Consider the following 13,697-nt stretch of genomic DNA (forward strand, 5'->3'; position numbering starts at 1 on the left):
CCAATAAGTGCACGGAGGAGCGGAAGGCCGGACTCGGCAGACATGCAAAATGGTGTATCTGTTGACATCTCTCAAGATCCGATAGCGAGAGGTGGAGTCACGCATCGATCGATGAGAGACGTCGGCGAGCGGGGAGCGGTGAGCGGGCGAACAGCGCGCAGCGAGCGAACGTGCGACATATATGACATCGCGCCGAAAAAGTTTTTCTGGTGGTAGGAGAATAATACACCATTTTGCATGTCTGCCGAGTCCGGCCTTCAGCTCCTCCGTGCACTTATTGGCTTAGACGTTTTTCTTAATTACGCGATAATAATTACGGATTTTGGAAAATGGTATATAACTTTTCTTCTCAGTTTGACCCAGTCTACTATAATCTTTGGAGTGGTCCAAATCGAATCCGACACCCTGTATATTTGCTACAGAAATATAAAATTTTTTATTATTACAAGACTTGATAAAAACGCAACGGAATTACAATGATAGGGGATACAAAATTTCTCTACATTTTACATTGTGTCCATTAAACAGTAAGCTCGATTAAATTCGTTTCCATCGTTTCGCACGCTCTACGATTTCGTCGATATCGAACACATTATTTAACTTGCATCGGTCGCTTACATTACACTTTGTTACGGACAGAGACTCCTATAGACAACTATATACTGATTATCATAAGACAATTTTAGTGGCGATCGTGGCGCAGAGGATTGTGCGCTGGCCTGGGAATCCGAAGACCCGGGTTCAAAACGAAACTAAAACATTGTTGGTTTTTCGTTCGATCGCCACATAGAGAAGTGGATGTAGAGAGAGATGTTATAAGAGGTTTGGGCACGTTCCTTCAAAAACGCCTTGTAACCCTAAGGGGAATCAACAATTAAAATGTATCTCTCTATCTATCGTTAGGACTAATGGACAATCGTCAGTGGAGACAACTTTATCTGGTTTAACGCTTACGTTATATCCTATGACCAGATCGGGTTTCACAAAAGACGGGCTACGTATTAAATTGTTTCGATTTTAATATAAAAAATAATAAAGATATTTCGGACTCAGTTGGAATAACCCCGTAAGTGTTTAGAAAATCTTTTGTACAAGATGTCTTGGAATTCAAACCAATTGATCAATTGGCGTATGTCGCGTGAAAAACAGTATTGGTTTGAATTCCATGACATGTTGTACGAATGATTTTATAAACACTTACGGGGTTATTCCAACTGATGAGTCCGAAATATCTTTATTATTTTTTATATTAAAATCGAAACAATCGAACATAACATTTTATCGGAAGAAATAAAGGAAATAATAATATAACGGGACAAGTTAATTCTTACTTAATAAAAATATAATGCAAACAAATTTAATACAAATAAATATTTTATTAAAAGATGGCCTTTTCTAATTTAATTGTTGGATACATATCGGTCTTGATTCACGACATCATTGTAATCCCGTAAAACATGCTCGAGTGATATAGGAAGTGTGATACAATTGACTTTATCAAAATGGCTCCTAGGGTTTTTAGATTACAAATATGTAAGCTTCCTGTAAAATGCCAGGTCTGAGTTTTTCTGTTTCGTCAAAACATATCTCATTATTTGCCGCGATGTTGATACAAAGTTTCTCTACATTTTCCATTGCGTCCATTAAACAGTAAGCTCGATTAAATTCGTTTCCATCGTTTCGCACGCTCTACGATTTCGTCGGTATCGAACACATAGCTCCCTTGGCACAACGAATTAATTGCGGTAGAAACTGAAACGAAGATCATATTGAGCCGAACCGGATTATAGATGTGCAATGTGCCGCTCGTTTGATTCGTCGAATTAAATGTACCCCAGTCACGGCGTATAGTCGCAGTTACCGCAATTGCTACGTGCACGTCTTGCAAATCGAGCGCCGACGTCGTTAATAGCGACGCAATTTCGCGCAACGCATCAGACGAGCCTGCGTAATTAGCTGCGCTTCGCGGGAAATTGACACAATCGGCCGAGGCGGACGCGGTTTTTCCTCCACGGCGTCTGATTTGTCTTTTTCTTAGAACGTTTCCCCTTTAATTTTCAAATTCCCGTCCAATTGGAAGTAGAATAAAGCAATAAAAGCTTAACGACAACCCGGCATCTTGTCCCCTGTCGGATTTTCCGCAGAAACGCGCCCGGCAGGGAAGTGGTCAGCTGTCAAAGGTCAGACGGTCGAGCCTGCATTCGGATCGTCAAGGAACTCGGGTCTCGCCCGGTCCTCGCCCGCGGCAATTCGCCTGTTCGCTCGGGATCCCGGACTGGTCTCTCTCTCTCTCTCTGTCAAAAGTGAACCGGTCTTTCGTGCGCACGTAATACGGGGCGCGATTACGAGGTACCGCATAGTGACATTGGGCGCGGTTCTTTGACGGCCGCGGCTGCAGTCGCGTTTTCTGTTCGGTGAAAGTCGATCCGCGAGCGCGAACCACTCTCCTTCTCGTCCCTTCTTCGTTCCGCTGCACTCTGTCTTGCATGAGAGACGAACAGAGGGAGAGAGAGAGAGAGGGGGGAGAAGGAGAGAAGGTGTAATTTGGATTACATGTTACTCTTTTTTGAAACTTCTGTTCTATTCAAGAACTGGCCGTTGTGGTTGATCCTGGGCGATGTGTTTTCACGAATGATAGCTTCTGTAATCTCTCGCAATAAACTTGAATTACAATTATTAGATTGTCCATGCAGATGAGTCATTAGAAAGAGTAAGCCAAGCTTATATTATTCAAATAACAGCCGCACTATAGTCAAGTAAAGTACAATACTTGACGAAGTTGCGCTGGTCGATGCCGCTAATTGAATCAATCAATTTCTCTTGAAATCCATCTTGGCAGGACACCGACAATAAAAATAGCTACTAGGTTTATTCTTTCAAATGAGCAACATTTAATCTCTCTAATCCGTTTTTTTTTAAATAGCGATAAGAGCAATGACACGTCCACATGTCTTGCTGGGACGATAATTAGTACTAGCCCAAATTTACTTTATATTAATTGTCACGTGTTTTTTTGAAATATGTACACGAGTGCTTCAATCGTGTAAAACAAAAAGGCATAGTAGAATACAGGTATACATATGTACGCGCTCTATTGTTACTTGAAAAGAAAATTCTCCCACGATAAAACTTCACTTGGTGCAGTTCGAGCTCGATAATTATTGTCTCTTTTTAATAAGATATTTATTAGTGTCTTCAAGTTGCCAGTACAATAATAAAATTCCAAATTTCATTCTACCGCAGCTGGCTGCATTTGTTAATTAACCGGTGCAGAAAATTTATTGCGAAAAATATTACCTCAGCCAGGGTTTGAACCTGGACCTTCCTGCACTCTAGGAATTTGTGAGACGCCCGCCTATGCAAATTTTCTGCATTCACCGGTTAATTAACAAATGTGGCCCAGCTGTGGTCAAATGAAATTTGGAAGATATTTATTGTCACGAATTATAGAGGATTATTTTCTACGAGGGTGTAATATGCGAATGGATTCTTCAAATTTCTGTTCCGATTTCTTGCTCTGCTTCGTATTTTTATAACTAGAGTGTACTAACTGATTATACACACAGATCGGTGATCAACTGGATAAGTAGCGATTCAGTAGATGCGCACAAAACGAATATAGAATATACAAAATAATATATAAACGAATATACAAAAACATTCCTCGATTTTATTATATGGTTTTCATATCGGAGAAGCTGTTACAGTAGTAAATATCGTTCACTGAGTAAGCGTCTGGCGCACAGTGTCCGCGTCTACTTGCCTGACTCGCGCTGACCTTTACTACTCGCTCTGAGAAAAGCGAGTTATTCGAGACATCTAAATGCGAACCTTCTTCTACATTATTTCGCGGGTTCTATTACATCGATATATAAATTATATCAATAATAAAAAGTGCAATACAGCGGATCCCCTTTGCGATATCAAAAAAAGTTTTCATTCACCCAGAAAGCGTTTTCAAGCGTTACGCAAAATATAATTTTCTCGCGCTTCGTTCGGTAATTGCGTGGCAATTTTAGCGCGTCACAATTACGTGTAATAATATCAAGAAAATTTCAAGGAAAGTCGGCGTCGATAATGACGTATTGTACAAAGACGGGAGATTCTTTTTATCGCGAGTTGCCAATTAAGGGCGTCAATGAAGACATCTCGAAGATGAAAAAGGCTATAATCCTGTTTGGCGATCACGGGCCAGCGATCGTAACGAAAAGCTTCTTTTCGTGCCGTTTAAAATTAAATGCGTCGCGCGTAGCCGAAGGTCGCGTTACGTGGCACGCGTGTATATACATACGCGGCGTGTTTCTTGCGTAAACACGACGACAGGGGCCCGGGGGCCCGTTACGCGTAACAACGGGCCCGGGGCTTACGTAACGGCGAGCGAGCGACGAAGTGGGCCCCTACATGACAGCCCACCGACCGACCCGCGATCGATTCGCGATGTCGATGACATTGATCGACACACATCACGAATACGTTTTGCCTTTACTTGGTGCACGCGTGCCATTCGCGCCTAGGCACTCGGTTTTTGTGGCGACCCAATCAGACGGAAAATTGATAATCTGATAGAATCGATTGCGACCAACAGATTCGTATTATTCCCCGATCACGTGGAATTCCGTCATGTCTTTGGTCCAAAGCCAGCAGTGTATGTGTGTGTGCGCGCATACTCGTCAAACTGCGCTGCCACATACAACTTTTCTCGCATCGGTTGGACCAACAAAGTGTCGGATGCGCAGAAGGGATCGACGTAAAACGAAACGAATGACGGAGTCGACGTACCAGATAGATAGATAGACTCCTTATGGCGCGCTGAAGACTACACTGAAGGATAGAGATATTGCACGAGTGATGCTTCTTTCTCGCTCTTTGCCAAGAGTGGGAAGAAGACAACGCATATTAGACACAAAGACGCACTTCCTCAGGCTATTGCTCTCTTTCACTTTAATGTAGTCCTCAGTTCTTCTCACGGGACGCGCGGTCCATTTGTAGAGGGAAGTCCCCTATTACGAGACAAATTCCTAATATGAGACAGCGGGCATTTCTGTTAAAAATTAGCAAGTAACATCTATTACTTCCACCGTGAATTCATTGCTTCTGAAGTGAAACCCGTTTAATGGCATTCATTCTGTTTCAATAAATTCTGTTAGATCGTGTAATCGTCGGGAATAAAGATTTGCAATTGAATTTGGACGTTGAAAACCCGCTGGCTCGCGTTAGAAGCCGTAACAGGGAATTTGTTGTTACGTCCGATTTTTGGAAGGGGACGCGTGTCTCATAGGGAGACAAGGAAAATGAGAGAATAGATTGGAATGTATTCGTCTATCTCTAATTATATCCAACAAGAAAAGGAAAGTACGAGTAATTTAAATGATTATGTAGAGGGCTTGCCTCTATCTGCCCATTTCTGGGAGTGCCTGCGGGAAGCATCTCGAATTAGCTGTGTTACAAAGCGGGGGAAGCGATGCATGCTGTTAGTCATGATTGTAACTAATGCTAACTTATTACTAATTAATATAATCCCTTAAATAGGCACTCAGAGAAAGGTAATAGCTTCAAAGTCACGATGCCTGCTGTAACAGGGAACGTTCCTCTACAAGTCTGTGCTTCGGCCGCACTTTGTCGTCACTTGACGCTTTTCGGCGAGTACGGAGGCGTATAAGAGCAATCGTGAAGAAACGAGACGAACGTACACGAAGTAACTCATGGGGCAAACAATTTATTTAGTTTTTGTCGATAATAATCCTAACAAATCACGAGTCGCGGAATGGTGGCGATTCGAGGTAGATACGAGCGGGCGATATAGTTTATGTTAACGCGGCGGCGGGGGTGTAAGCCAGGCCGTTAAGGGGCGCGGCGTAGGCGAAGGGCGAGGAGTACGCGGCGCTATACGCGGCGTAGGGGTAAGCCGGGTACGTGGCTATCGCCCTGGCGGCCGCGGGGAGTCCGATCAATCGGGGACCGGCGGCCTGTTGCTGTCGCTCGCTGCGCCCGGTTGCTGCCTGCCCGACGATCCGCGCAGACTGCGGTTCCTGCTGCTGCGTCTGCTCCTGCTGCTGGTGATGCTGGATCTGCAATCTCGACGAGCGCCTCGGTTGCTCCCGCAGCTGCTGCTGTTGCTCCTGCAGCCGCTGCAGCTGCTGGATCTCTCGCTCGCGCGACGCGGGTTTCGCCCTTAAGGGGCCCGACCGGGTGTCGAGCACCTCGACGTCGGAGTCGGGTCCGACGGCGGGGATCGACGGGGCGGCCGGGGCGGCACCGGGCGCGGCTGGAATCGCGACCGGGGTCAGCGCCGCCGGTCTGAGTGGTAGAACCGGAGCCGCGACCGCGGCGACCGCCGGTTCCCTGCTGACGATCGCGTTGAAGCCGTTGATCGGGTCCGCGGTGTACTCGACGATACGGCGCGTGCCGTCGGCCTCGATCAAGCTGTAGCTGCCGCGCACGACGTCGCCGTTGCGGGTCTCGTACTGGGCCTTGGAGTCGCCGGTCACCGAGTCCTGCACGTCGTATGCGAAGCTGTACTGCGGCACCGGGTCGAACTCCTCCAGCTTCGCCAGGGGCACGGCCGCCGCCGCCACCGCCGCCGGCACGGCGGGCACCACCGCCCCTCGAGCGAGCACCGCCAGTCCCAGGAAGAAGAAGAGCTGCAAATCAATATGTAATCTCGTCAACGCGACGCTCCGGTCACCTTACCGAGTCTCTGCTGGCTAAAAGCCAATCAGTGGGATTATCACTGGGAACAGTGAGTAGCCACTGATTCACTTGCACACACAGCCAGTTGAAAGGAGCGTTAAAACCAAGATCCTAATGCCTTCTCTTCTAGCTTCTCTCCCTTACCGTGCCGGCCATGTTCGCGCGCGAGAGGACCGCCAGAAGAGGACTGATGCCTCGGGGTGAGATCGCCCGTACTTTTATACGTCGTCGCTTTTGTGTCATCCGTCGACGATGATGCTCCCTGCAACCACCTACGCCCCACCTAATCACCGCCGCTGTCTCCTTCTCTCGTTTTTCCTATGTCTTCCTCTAAGGGGACCGTGCGGCGACCTCCGCGATGATCATTGCGATGTACAAGGGGTCCGACCTGCGGTTGTACCAATGTACGCTTGTATGTTTCTTCATATCACCGTCCGCCCGTACACGCGACTTGGATGCCAATACGCGTGTCGAAGACTCGAGGCCCCGAGGTCGTTCGACGAAATCGAGGAACCGTGTATCAGCGCGCTGCAAGACCCGCTGCAATCCTCCCTCTCCTCGCCTTCTGAGCTGTCGATGGGATAGTTAGGGTCTTAGCAGAACGGCTGACTCGTAATTTCGAGACGAGATGCTCATAAAATATCCTATTACTGGTGGTCGCACAGTAAAATCGTTATTACTTTTGTGTGCTTGCATACGTTTATTCCTTGCTAACATTGTCTTCGTACACACATTTAAGTCTCGAGACATAACACAGTATATTGTGCGTTTACTCGAGACAATGTTTTGTAAAGCATAAAATATTGTCTTGAAGTTACAAGTCAGCCGTTCCGCTAAGGCCCTTATTGTGCGTTGCGTAAGACAAAGGCTTGGAGCATAAAACATTGTCTTGAAAGTACAAGTGAGTCATTCTGCTCAGGCCATACCTCGGAGAAGTAGTGCCGTTAAACACGTACATAAATAATCGTCGTTACATCAATATATTATCATTTTTCACTCAACAACCCGGGGAAAAAAGACATATCCAATTTTATTTTATTGCATCAAAAATGTCAGATATGGTAAAATTTGATCAGATTGTGTCGAAATTTTAACCATTTATAAGTGTATCAAATCAGATGCGATCAGATGTAGTCAGATAAAACGGTATAAACATCTGACTAAATCTGACCACGTCTGATTTGATGTACTTATAAATGGATGCATTGAAATTTGGATATAGTCTGCTTAAATCTTGTCACATCTGACATTATTTGATGCAATTAGATAAAATTCGATATATATGGCTTCTTTCCCCGAGAATGTAAGTGTAACATGACACATGTCGCGTACAAGCCACAATAAAGCTACATCGTTGAGTAGAAAATTATAAGATTGCCATAATGTTGCTGCTGGTTGGTGTTTGCTGAGCCTTAAAAGTAAATGTACATACGCGAATTGAAGGGAAAACAGTGCCGACGATCAGTTTCAGATAACATCTCGAGCTGCAACTCGAAAAGTTACAGCATTACGGCGGTTATGACAAAAAAGTTTCTGCATAACATTATGTCCAGCAAACACCAAAGTAACAGATGCACAACATGAATAATAAGTCATCGCGCATGTGCTATATTACATATTGATGTTATGCAACTGTTACTTCGGTGTTTACTGGACGGTATATTAATTTACATATTGCATCGGATTTTCCACGCGTATGCCAACGTTCTCTTTCCATTACAATATTTACAAAACTGTCAATATTTCTCTGTGGAGAAACGAGTGTTCTTACTCTGGCAAAAAAGAGAGACGGCAACCCATTTTGGGGCCCGCAATTAGTAATCGAATTATTTGGATTGCGCGTAACTCTAAATCCTTTACGAATTTTACCCCGCGTAACTAAAAGCCGCAATTAGCTATTCTATCTATACCCAAGATTTTTAAGTAATACCAATCAATTCTCTCAACTAGTTCTGTCGATATTCAGTAACGCAAAGATAACTTTCACTCAGAAGGCACTAATCGAGATGTTAAGTTGCTTAACATAAAAAAAAAGGTCAAAATGTTTCCCAGAGTAGAGTTTCGAACAATCCAAATAATTCAATTATTAATTGTGGGCCTCAAAATTGGTTGTTAACTGTCCTCTTTTTCCCCAGAGTAACATTGCCAGCCTCGACGTTTGGAAAAGGTTGGACAAACGCGTTGCCTAACGCACGACCTAAAGCCGATGCGAGCGAGCAATTGATAACCGAAATACGCGCAATCGTACGCAACGCACGTAAGCACGCGTGACGAGTGCCAATATGTCGAATACAAACGGTCTATCAAGGCCGTTCGACGAAAGCTCGAAGGTAGCCACATGTCCCGCAATCGGCCGAACTCTATTACACATTCAGTGGAAGCAACGGTGAGCTCTGCTAACACGAATCGGCGCGCACAATTGCGTTAATTACCACTCACGTAATCGTTAACCGCCGTTAAGGCCTGCGTCCACGATGCTAGAACTTGGACCAAGCTCCTAGCATCGTGGACGCAGACCTGTACTCTACAATTCTCACGGCATATCGCACGGCAAACGTGTACTTACGATATGATTTTTCATCCTGAATGCATCAAATGTATTTCTCAAAATTTGCAATTATGGAAACCTTTCTTATGCTAAACTGTTTTGAAAATCCGATATCTTTTCAAATATTGAGACCGTAGATTTTTTTATTACAAGATCTATGCACGAAATCGCCTCGAGTAACCAACTTCAGAGTCGTCGCGCGCATTCCATTTAATAACATAATCTAACGCTATTTGAATTACTGAAGAAGTTTTGTGCAGAAGAGATCATTTTTATCAGCTTTTCGCAACAGATTTTTGTATTTCGAATTGCTGTCTAGACGAACTCAACGACGTCATGAGATGAAGTCCTTCGAACTTAAGATCTAGCACAGGTATTAATTTAGAAAGCAACGGGCTTTTTTGAAAAAGAAAATTTTTCACGACTCTTATAATTGTGTAAGCTGGTTAAGAATCTCTTGTCCGATGAAAGACGTTTTATTGTGCGTTTGTTATTCCGCTTTACATTTACACATCCGTTTTGATAGTCAAAATTAACTAAGCTAAACCAGACTAACTTCAAACGATTGTTTCGCTCCTTAAATTAATATATGTTTGCAGGGTATGCGTCTCTTCAGAGATTTCTATGTAACGCACGAAGTATAAATATCGCAGTACATATGGCATACATATGGCACGTATAAAATGATCCGTATAAAATTGTCGTAAAATTCCCTTAAGCCTCGCGTCGATGTGCGACTACGCGCGTATGCGTGCGTATCTGATGATCTGTAAACTTTCACAATTATATTCATAAAAAAAAAGAGCCGGAGTTTACGGGCCGAAATCCCATTCGCGTGGTTTTTACGTGTCATTACATAACTCAACGTCTTTATCTGCGTAACATTAAATCGCCCATTGCGAGCGAACTCGTTTCGTATGAACTCACGAAAAGTCTGTGAAAATATATCATCGCTCGGCGCGATAACGCTCCCACGTGCAAGGAATAAAAAGATCAGCACGCAATCCCGCAGCGAAGTTATGCCGGGGCAAAAATTAATCCGCACACAGTGTGTAAAAAAGAAGTTTAATACAAAACTCAATAGATTAACGTCTTAGGTCCGGCTTCACCAATGTCGTTTAACTTGAAGCCTAGTTTAATTCGTTCCTTGTCTCTTTCCAACTGTTACTTTAGATAGAGACAAACGTGAATTAAACCGAGATTAAAGTTAAGCGACGTTTGGTGAAACCAGGCCTTATGCGGCGACAGTCATACATTATATGTATAGAGTGACTAGCTTAAATCCGGGTTCATCGTGCATAATCATCGTTACATCCTTCAGCGCTGATAAATGAGCGGCGGCGCCGGAGCAACGACGGGTTTCACCACCGCCAGGGGTTCCCGGCGCACCACGGCGTTGAATCCGTTGACGGGGTCGGCCGTGTACTCGACGATCCGCCTGGTGCCGTCGGCCTCGACGAGGCTGTAGCTGCCACTGACGACGTCGCCGTTCCTGCTCTCGTGCTGGCTCTTGGCGTCGCCGGTCAGCGTATCCTGGACGTCGTACGCGTAAGTGTACTGCGGGTGAGGATCGTAATTCGTGACGTCAAGGGCGGCGACTGGAAAAGCATGTGCGGCCAGGGTGGCCGGGAAAGCTGGCACGGCTGGACCGGTTGGGACAGCTGGTACGGCTACACCAGCTGGAACAGCTGGGACTGGCACACCTCTGCATACCGCGAGCACCGCTGCAGCCAGGACTGTTAACTGTAACATAATATGATATATTAATGCAATCCACATCGTCGTTTTTCAGACAACAGACGAACACAGGTCGGTCATATAGCGCGCTCTTATGTTCAGGACCGTCTTGAATTTGTCCAAAGACGCCGTATGGAACGTTTCATTGGCTACGGAGTATCCGAAGATGATCTACAGCCTTGGTCTGACTATGAACTCCTATAAAGGTCTGTGTCCGCGGCGCTAGACAGCTAGAACTTGGACCAGGTTCTAGACGTCGTGGACACAGACCTTAAGAAAATGCAAGGGAATTCAAGTCGCAAACTTATAGTCGGCCAAACTGACAAGAGATTAATTTATTGAGAAAAAGGCTACAGCGTCCCGACCAAATTACAGGTCCTTATCGAGTCGAACACCTTATGTTGTAATAAGGAAACTTCTCCGTCATTTTTGTTGTATCCAGTTTAGTAAAAAAATTTAACTGTTATTCATTAATCATTTTTCTTATATACAAAGTACTTGTATCAGTTTCGTCTCAGGAGTTTCTTATCGTACATGTCTTTCTGCTCGTCGTTTGCATTCGTCTTTATTTCAAGGATGTTACTTTTGATTAATTATATTGCGTCGATGTAAAAAAACCAATAAGAGACCGCGAGATACGCTGAAAGCATGCGTGTTCCATGGCATGGCTCGAGAAATATGCCAAGTTCGTAATCGATCAGGCGAATCAGTGGGTCAATTCTGTATCTTACACTGTAGCGAAAATGCTAAAAGTGAGTAGCTCTGTCTCTTTCTGACTGTCCCCTTAAAAAAAAAGAGACAAAAGCCGCTCACTTTCAGCATTTTCACTATTTGCTCGCACTAGTGCGCACTAAGTGCACACTAAGGCCTGGTCTCACCAACGTCGCTTAACTTGAAGCTTAGCTTAATTCGTTCTTCGTCCTCTTCCAACTGTTACTCTAGAAAGAGACAAATATAAATGAAACTACGATTAAAGGTAAGCGACGTTTGGTGAAACAGGACCTTCGACTTGTTTGTAGTTAGTTCTTATATTTAACTTAGTCTTGAATACGTGTCCAAAGAGTATTTAGTCAAAAAGTGATCGGCGTAAACGTTGTACAAACGAGCTGGAAACAAGGCTGAGTGTGCACTCGGTGCGCACTGGTGAAACTTAAGTTTCACCACTGCAAGATACAGAATTGACCGCCTGACGCGCGAAATTCGTGCGCGATCCATCGTGCGCGTACCTTGACAGCCATCCTCCGTCTAGATATGGTTCTGAAGATCGGTAAACGCGTCGCAAACGGGACTGACGTTCGGACAAGCGGCGACAAACGTATTTATAGCGGCAACGGGGTGGTCGGCGGCCGGTTAGGCCGCAACCCTCGTTGCATCGCAAGCAGCCTTCGGAGTACGTGATGCGTCGACGGTAGTTTCGCTCTCGATTTATGACTCGCCGATATACATGCATATACGTGGGCGAACGCCGGACGAGGAAGAAAGCCGGCGGCGCCGAATCGGACGGGTTTATTAAATCGCTCACGGCATCGCTTGATCGCGCTCGCCATTCACGAAATGTCTCCGATAGCCCGGACGCAGCCGCGGAATTTTAATTTTGTCCGTAGCGAATATATTTCACGCTCGTCGTTACATTTTTTCTTTCTTCTTTTGGTGGGCGAAAGCGTTCGCGAAGATCCTTCTTTTCCGTGAAAATTATAGCGACGCACGCGACGCGCGCTCATCCCAACGAGAAGTCACTTGTCGAATCGACGTCGACCCCGTCAAATTGACCTCGAAGAATTTTAGTGAAGAATTCGATGTTCGCCAATGAAATTTCTCACCTTTCACGAGTTCACGCTGGAGGAAAAGACCCAGTGAGAAATGATTCGTCGAGCAACGTCGAAACGATCGACACCGTCGAATTGACGTTAATTCGACACCGTTTCGACATTGAATTCTTCAGTGAGAAACTTCTCATCTTTTTTACGAGTTCACGTTAGAGGAAAAGATCGAGCTGCCGACTGGGATGCCGTTGTAATTAAAAGAACCGACTCGCGCGAGGCCCAGTTTCGAAACGCCGTGCACCACGACGCGGAGCGCACGCGAGCCGTAAAGTCGCGCCACAGTTTCAGCGGGAGATTTTCGAAAGCCGATTTAAAAGATAATAAACGACACATGCGATTTACACGACGGGCGCTTTTCGAGATCGCCAAGATTACGCGCGGCGTGAGGGAAACGAAATAAACGGCGGCCAATAATTCTCCTATGTGACAGCGACAGCGGCCGGTGCTTTCACCCTTGCGTAATTCCGGGCGGTTTTGGGTGCCGGGGCTACAAGTGTAACGCTTCCGCCACGTTGCGTACGTCGGCGGGCGACGGTCCGGGAATATCAAACGCGCGGATGATTCACTTTTGGTATGTCTCGCATTTCGCTCGCGGATGATACAATCGTCGCGCCCGTTTTCTGCGACACAATTAGTGAGATTAGATTAGAGATAGAAAGAGGCGGAGGCGCGATAGCGCGAAATTATATATAGATTCTAGCAGGAAGAGCGCGTCAAGTGGAGCATCAAGCTCCATGGCATATGTTGCTGCAATTAATAATAAAATGTCCGGTCTTAAGCCCGTATCAGACTACGGATTGAGATTAGGATTAGATTGAAATTTGACCAATCACAGTAGTTTGCTAATCTCAAGTTTAGCGACTTTTACTCTTATTGGTCAAATTTCAATCTAATCTTTA

The 13,697-nt window shown here is 45.3% G+C and overlaps 2 protein-coding genes across 3 annotated transcripts in view; both read right to left on the minus strand.

Moving 5' to 3' along the window:
• Positions 1–5,770: 5,770 nt before the first annotated feature.
• On the minus strand, positions 5,771–6,846 carry LOC105558804 (serine/threonine-protein kinase ste20-like). The gene is made up of 2 exons (XM_012006720.1): positions 6,835–6,846; positions 5,771–6,641 (listed from the first exon to the last, which is right to left on the minus strand). Exons 1-2 carry the CDS (start codon positions 6,844–6,846, stop codon positions 5,805–5,807), a joined length of 849 nt encoding a protein of 282 aa, XP_011862110.1. The 3' UTR covers positions 5,771–5,804.
• A 3,620-nt stretch (positions 6,847–10,466) lies between these two features.
• LOC105558791 (larval cuticle protein A2B-like) overlaps positions 10,467–13,697 on the minus strand; it is a 9,158-nt gene continuing 5,927 nt past the window's right edge. Inside the window, exons 1-2 of one of the 2 annotated variants that reach the window (XM_012006700.1) lie at positions 12,202–13,588; positions 10,467–10,981 (exon numbers count right to left, since the gene is read on the minus strand). In XM_012006700.1, coding sequence (XP_011862090.1) covers positions 10,556–10,981; positions 12,202–12,213 — 438 coding nt within the window. In that variant the 5' untranslated portion in view covers positions 12,214–13,588 and the 3' untranslated portion in view covers positions 10,467–10,555. Of the gene's footprint in view, positions 10,982–12,201; positions 13,589–13,697 lie in introns of those variants that run through there. The other variant, XM_012006699.1, reaches the window with a different exon arrangement.

This window comes from Vollenhovia emeryi, unplaced genomic scaffold, assembly GCF_000949405.1.
Source record: "Vollenhovia emeryi isolate VEMERY1.0 unplaced genomic scaffold, V.emery_V1.0 DF939310.1, whole genome shotgun sequence".
NCBI lineage: Eukaryota > Metazoa > Arthropoda > Insecta > Hymenoptera > Formicidae > Vollenhovia > Vollenhovia emeryi.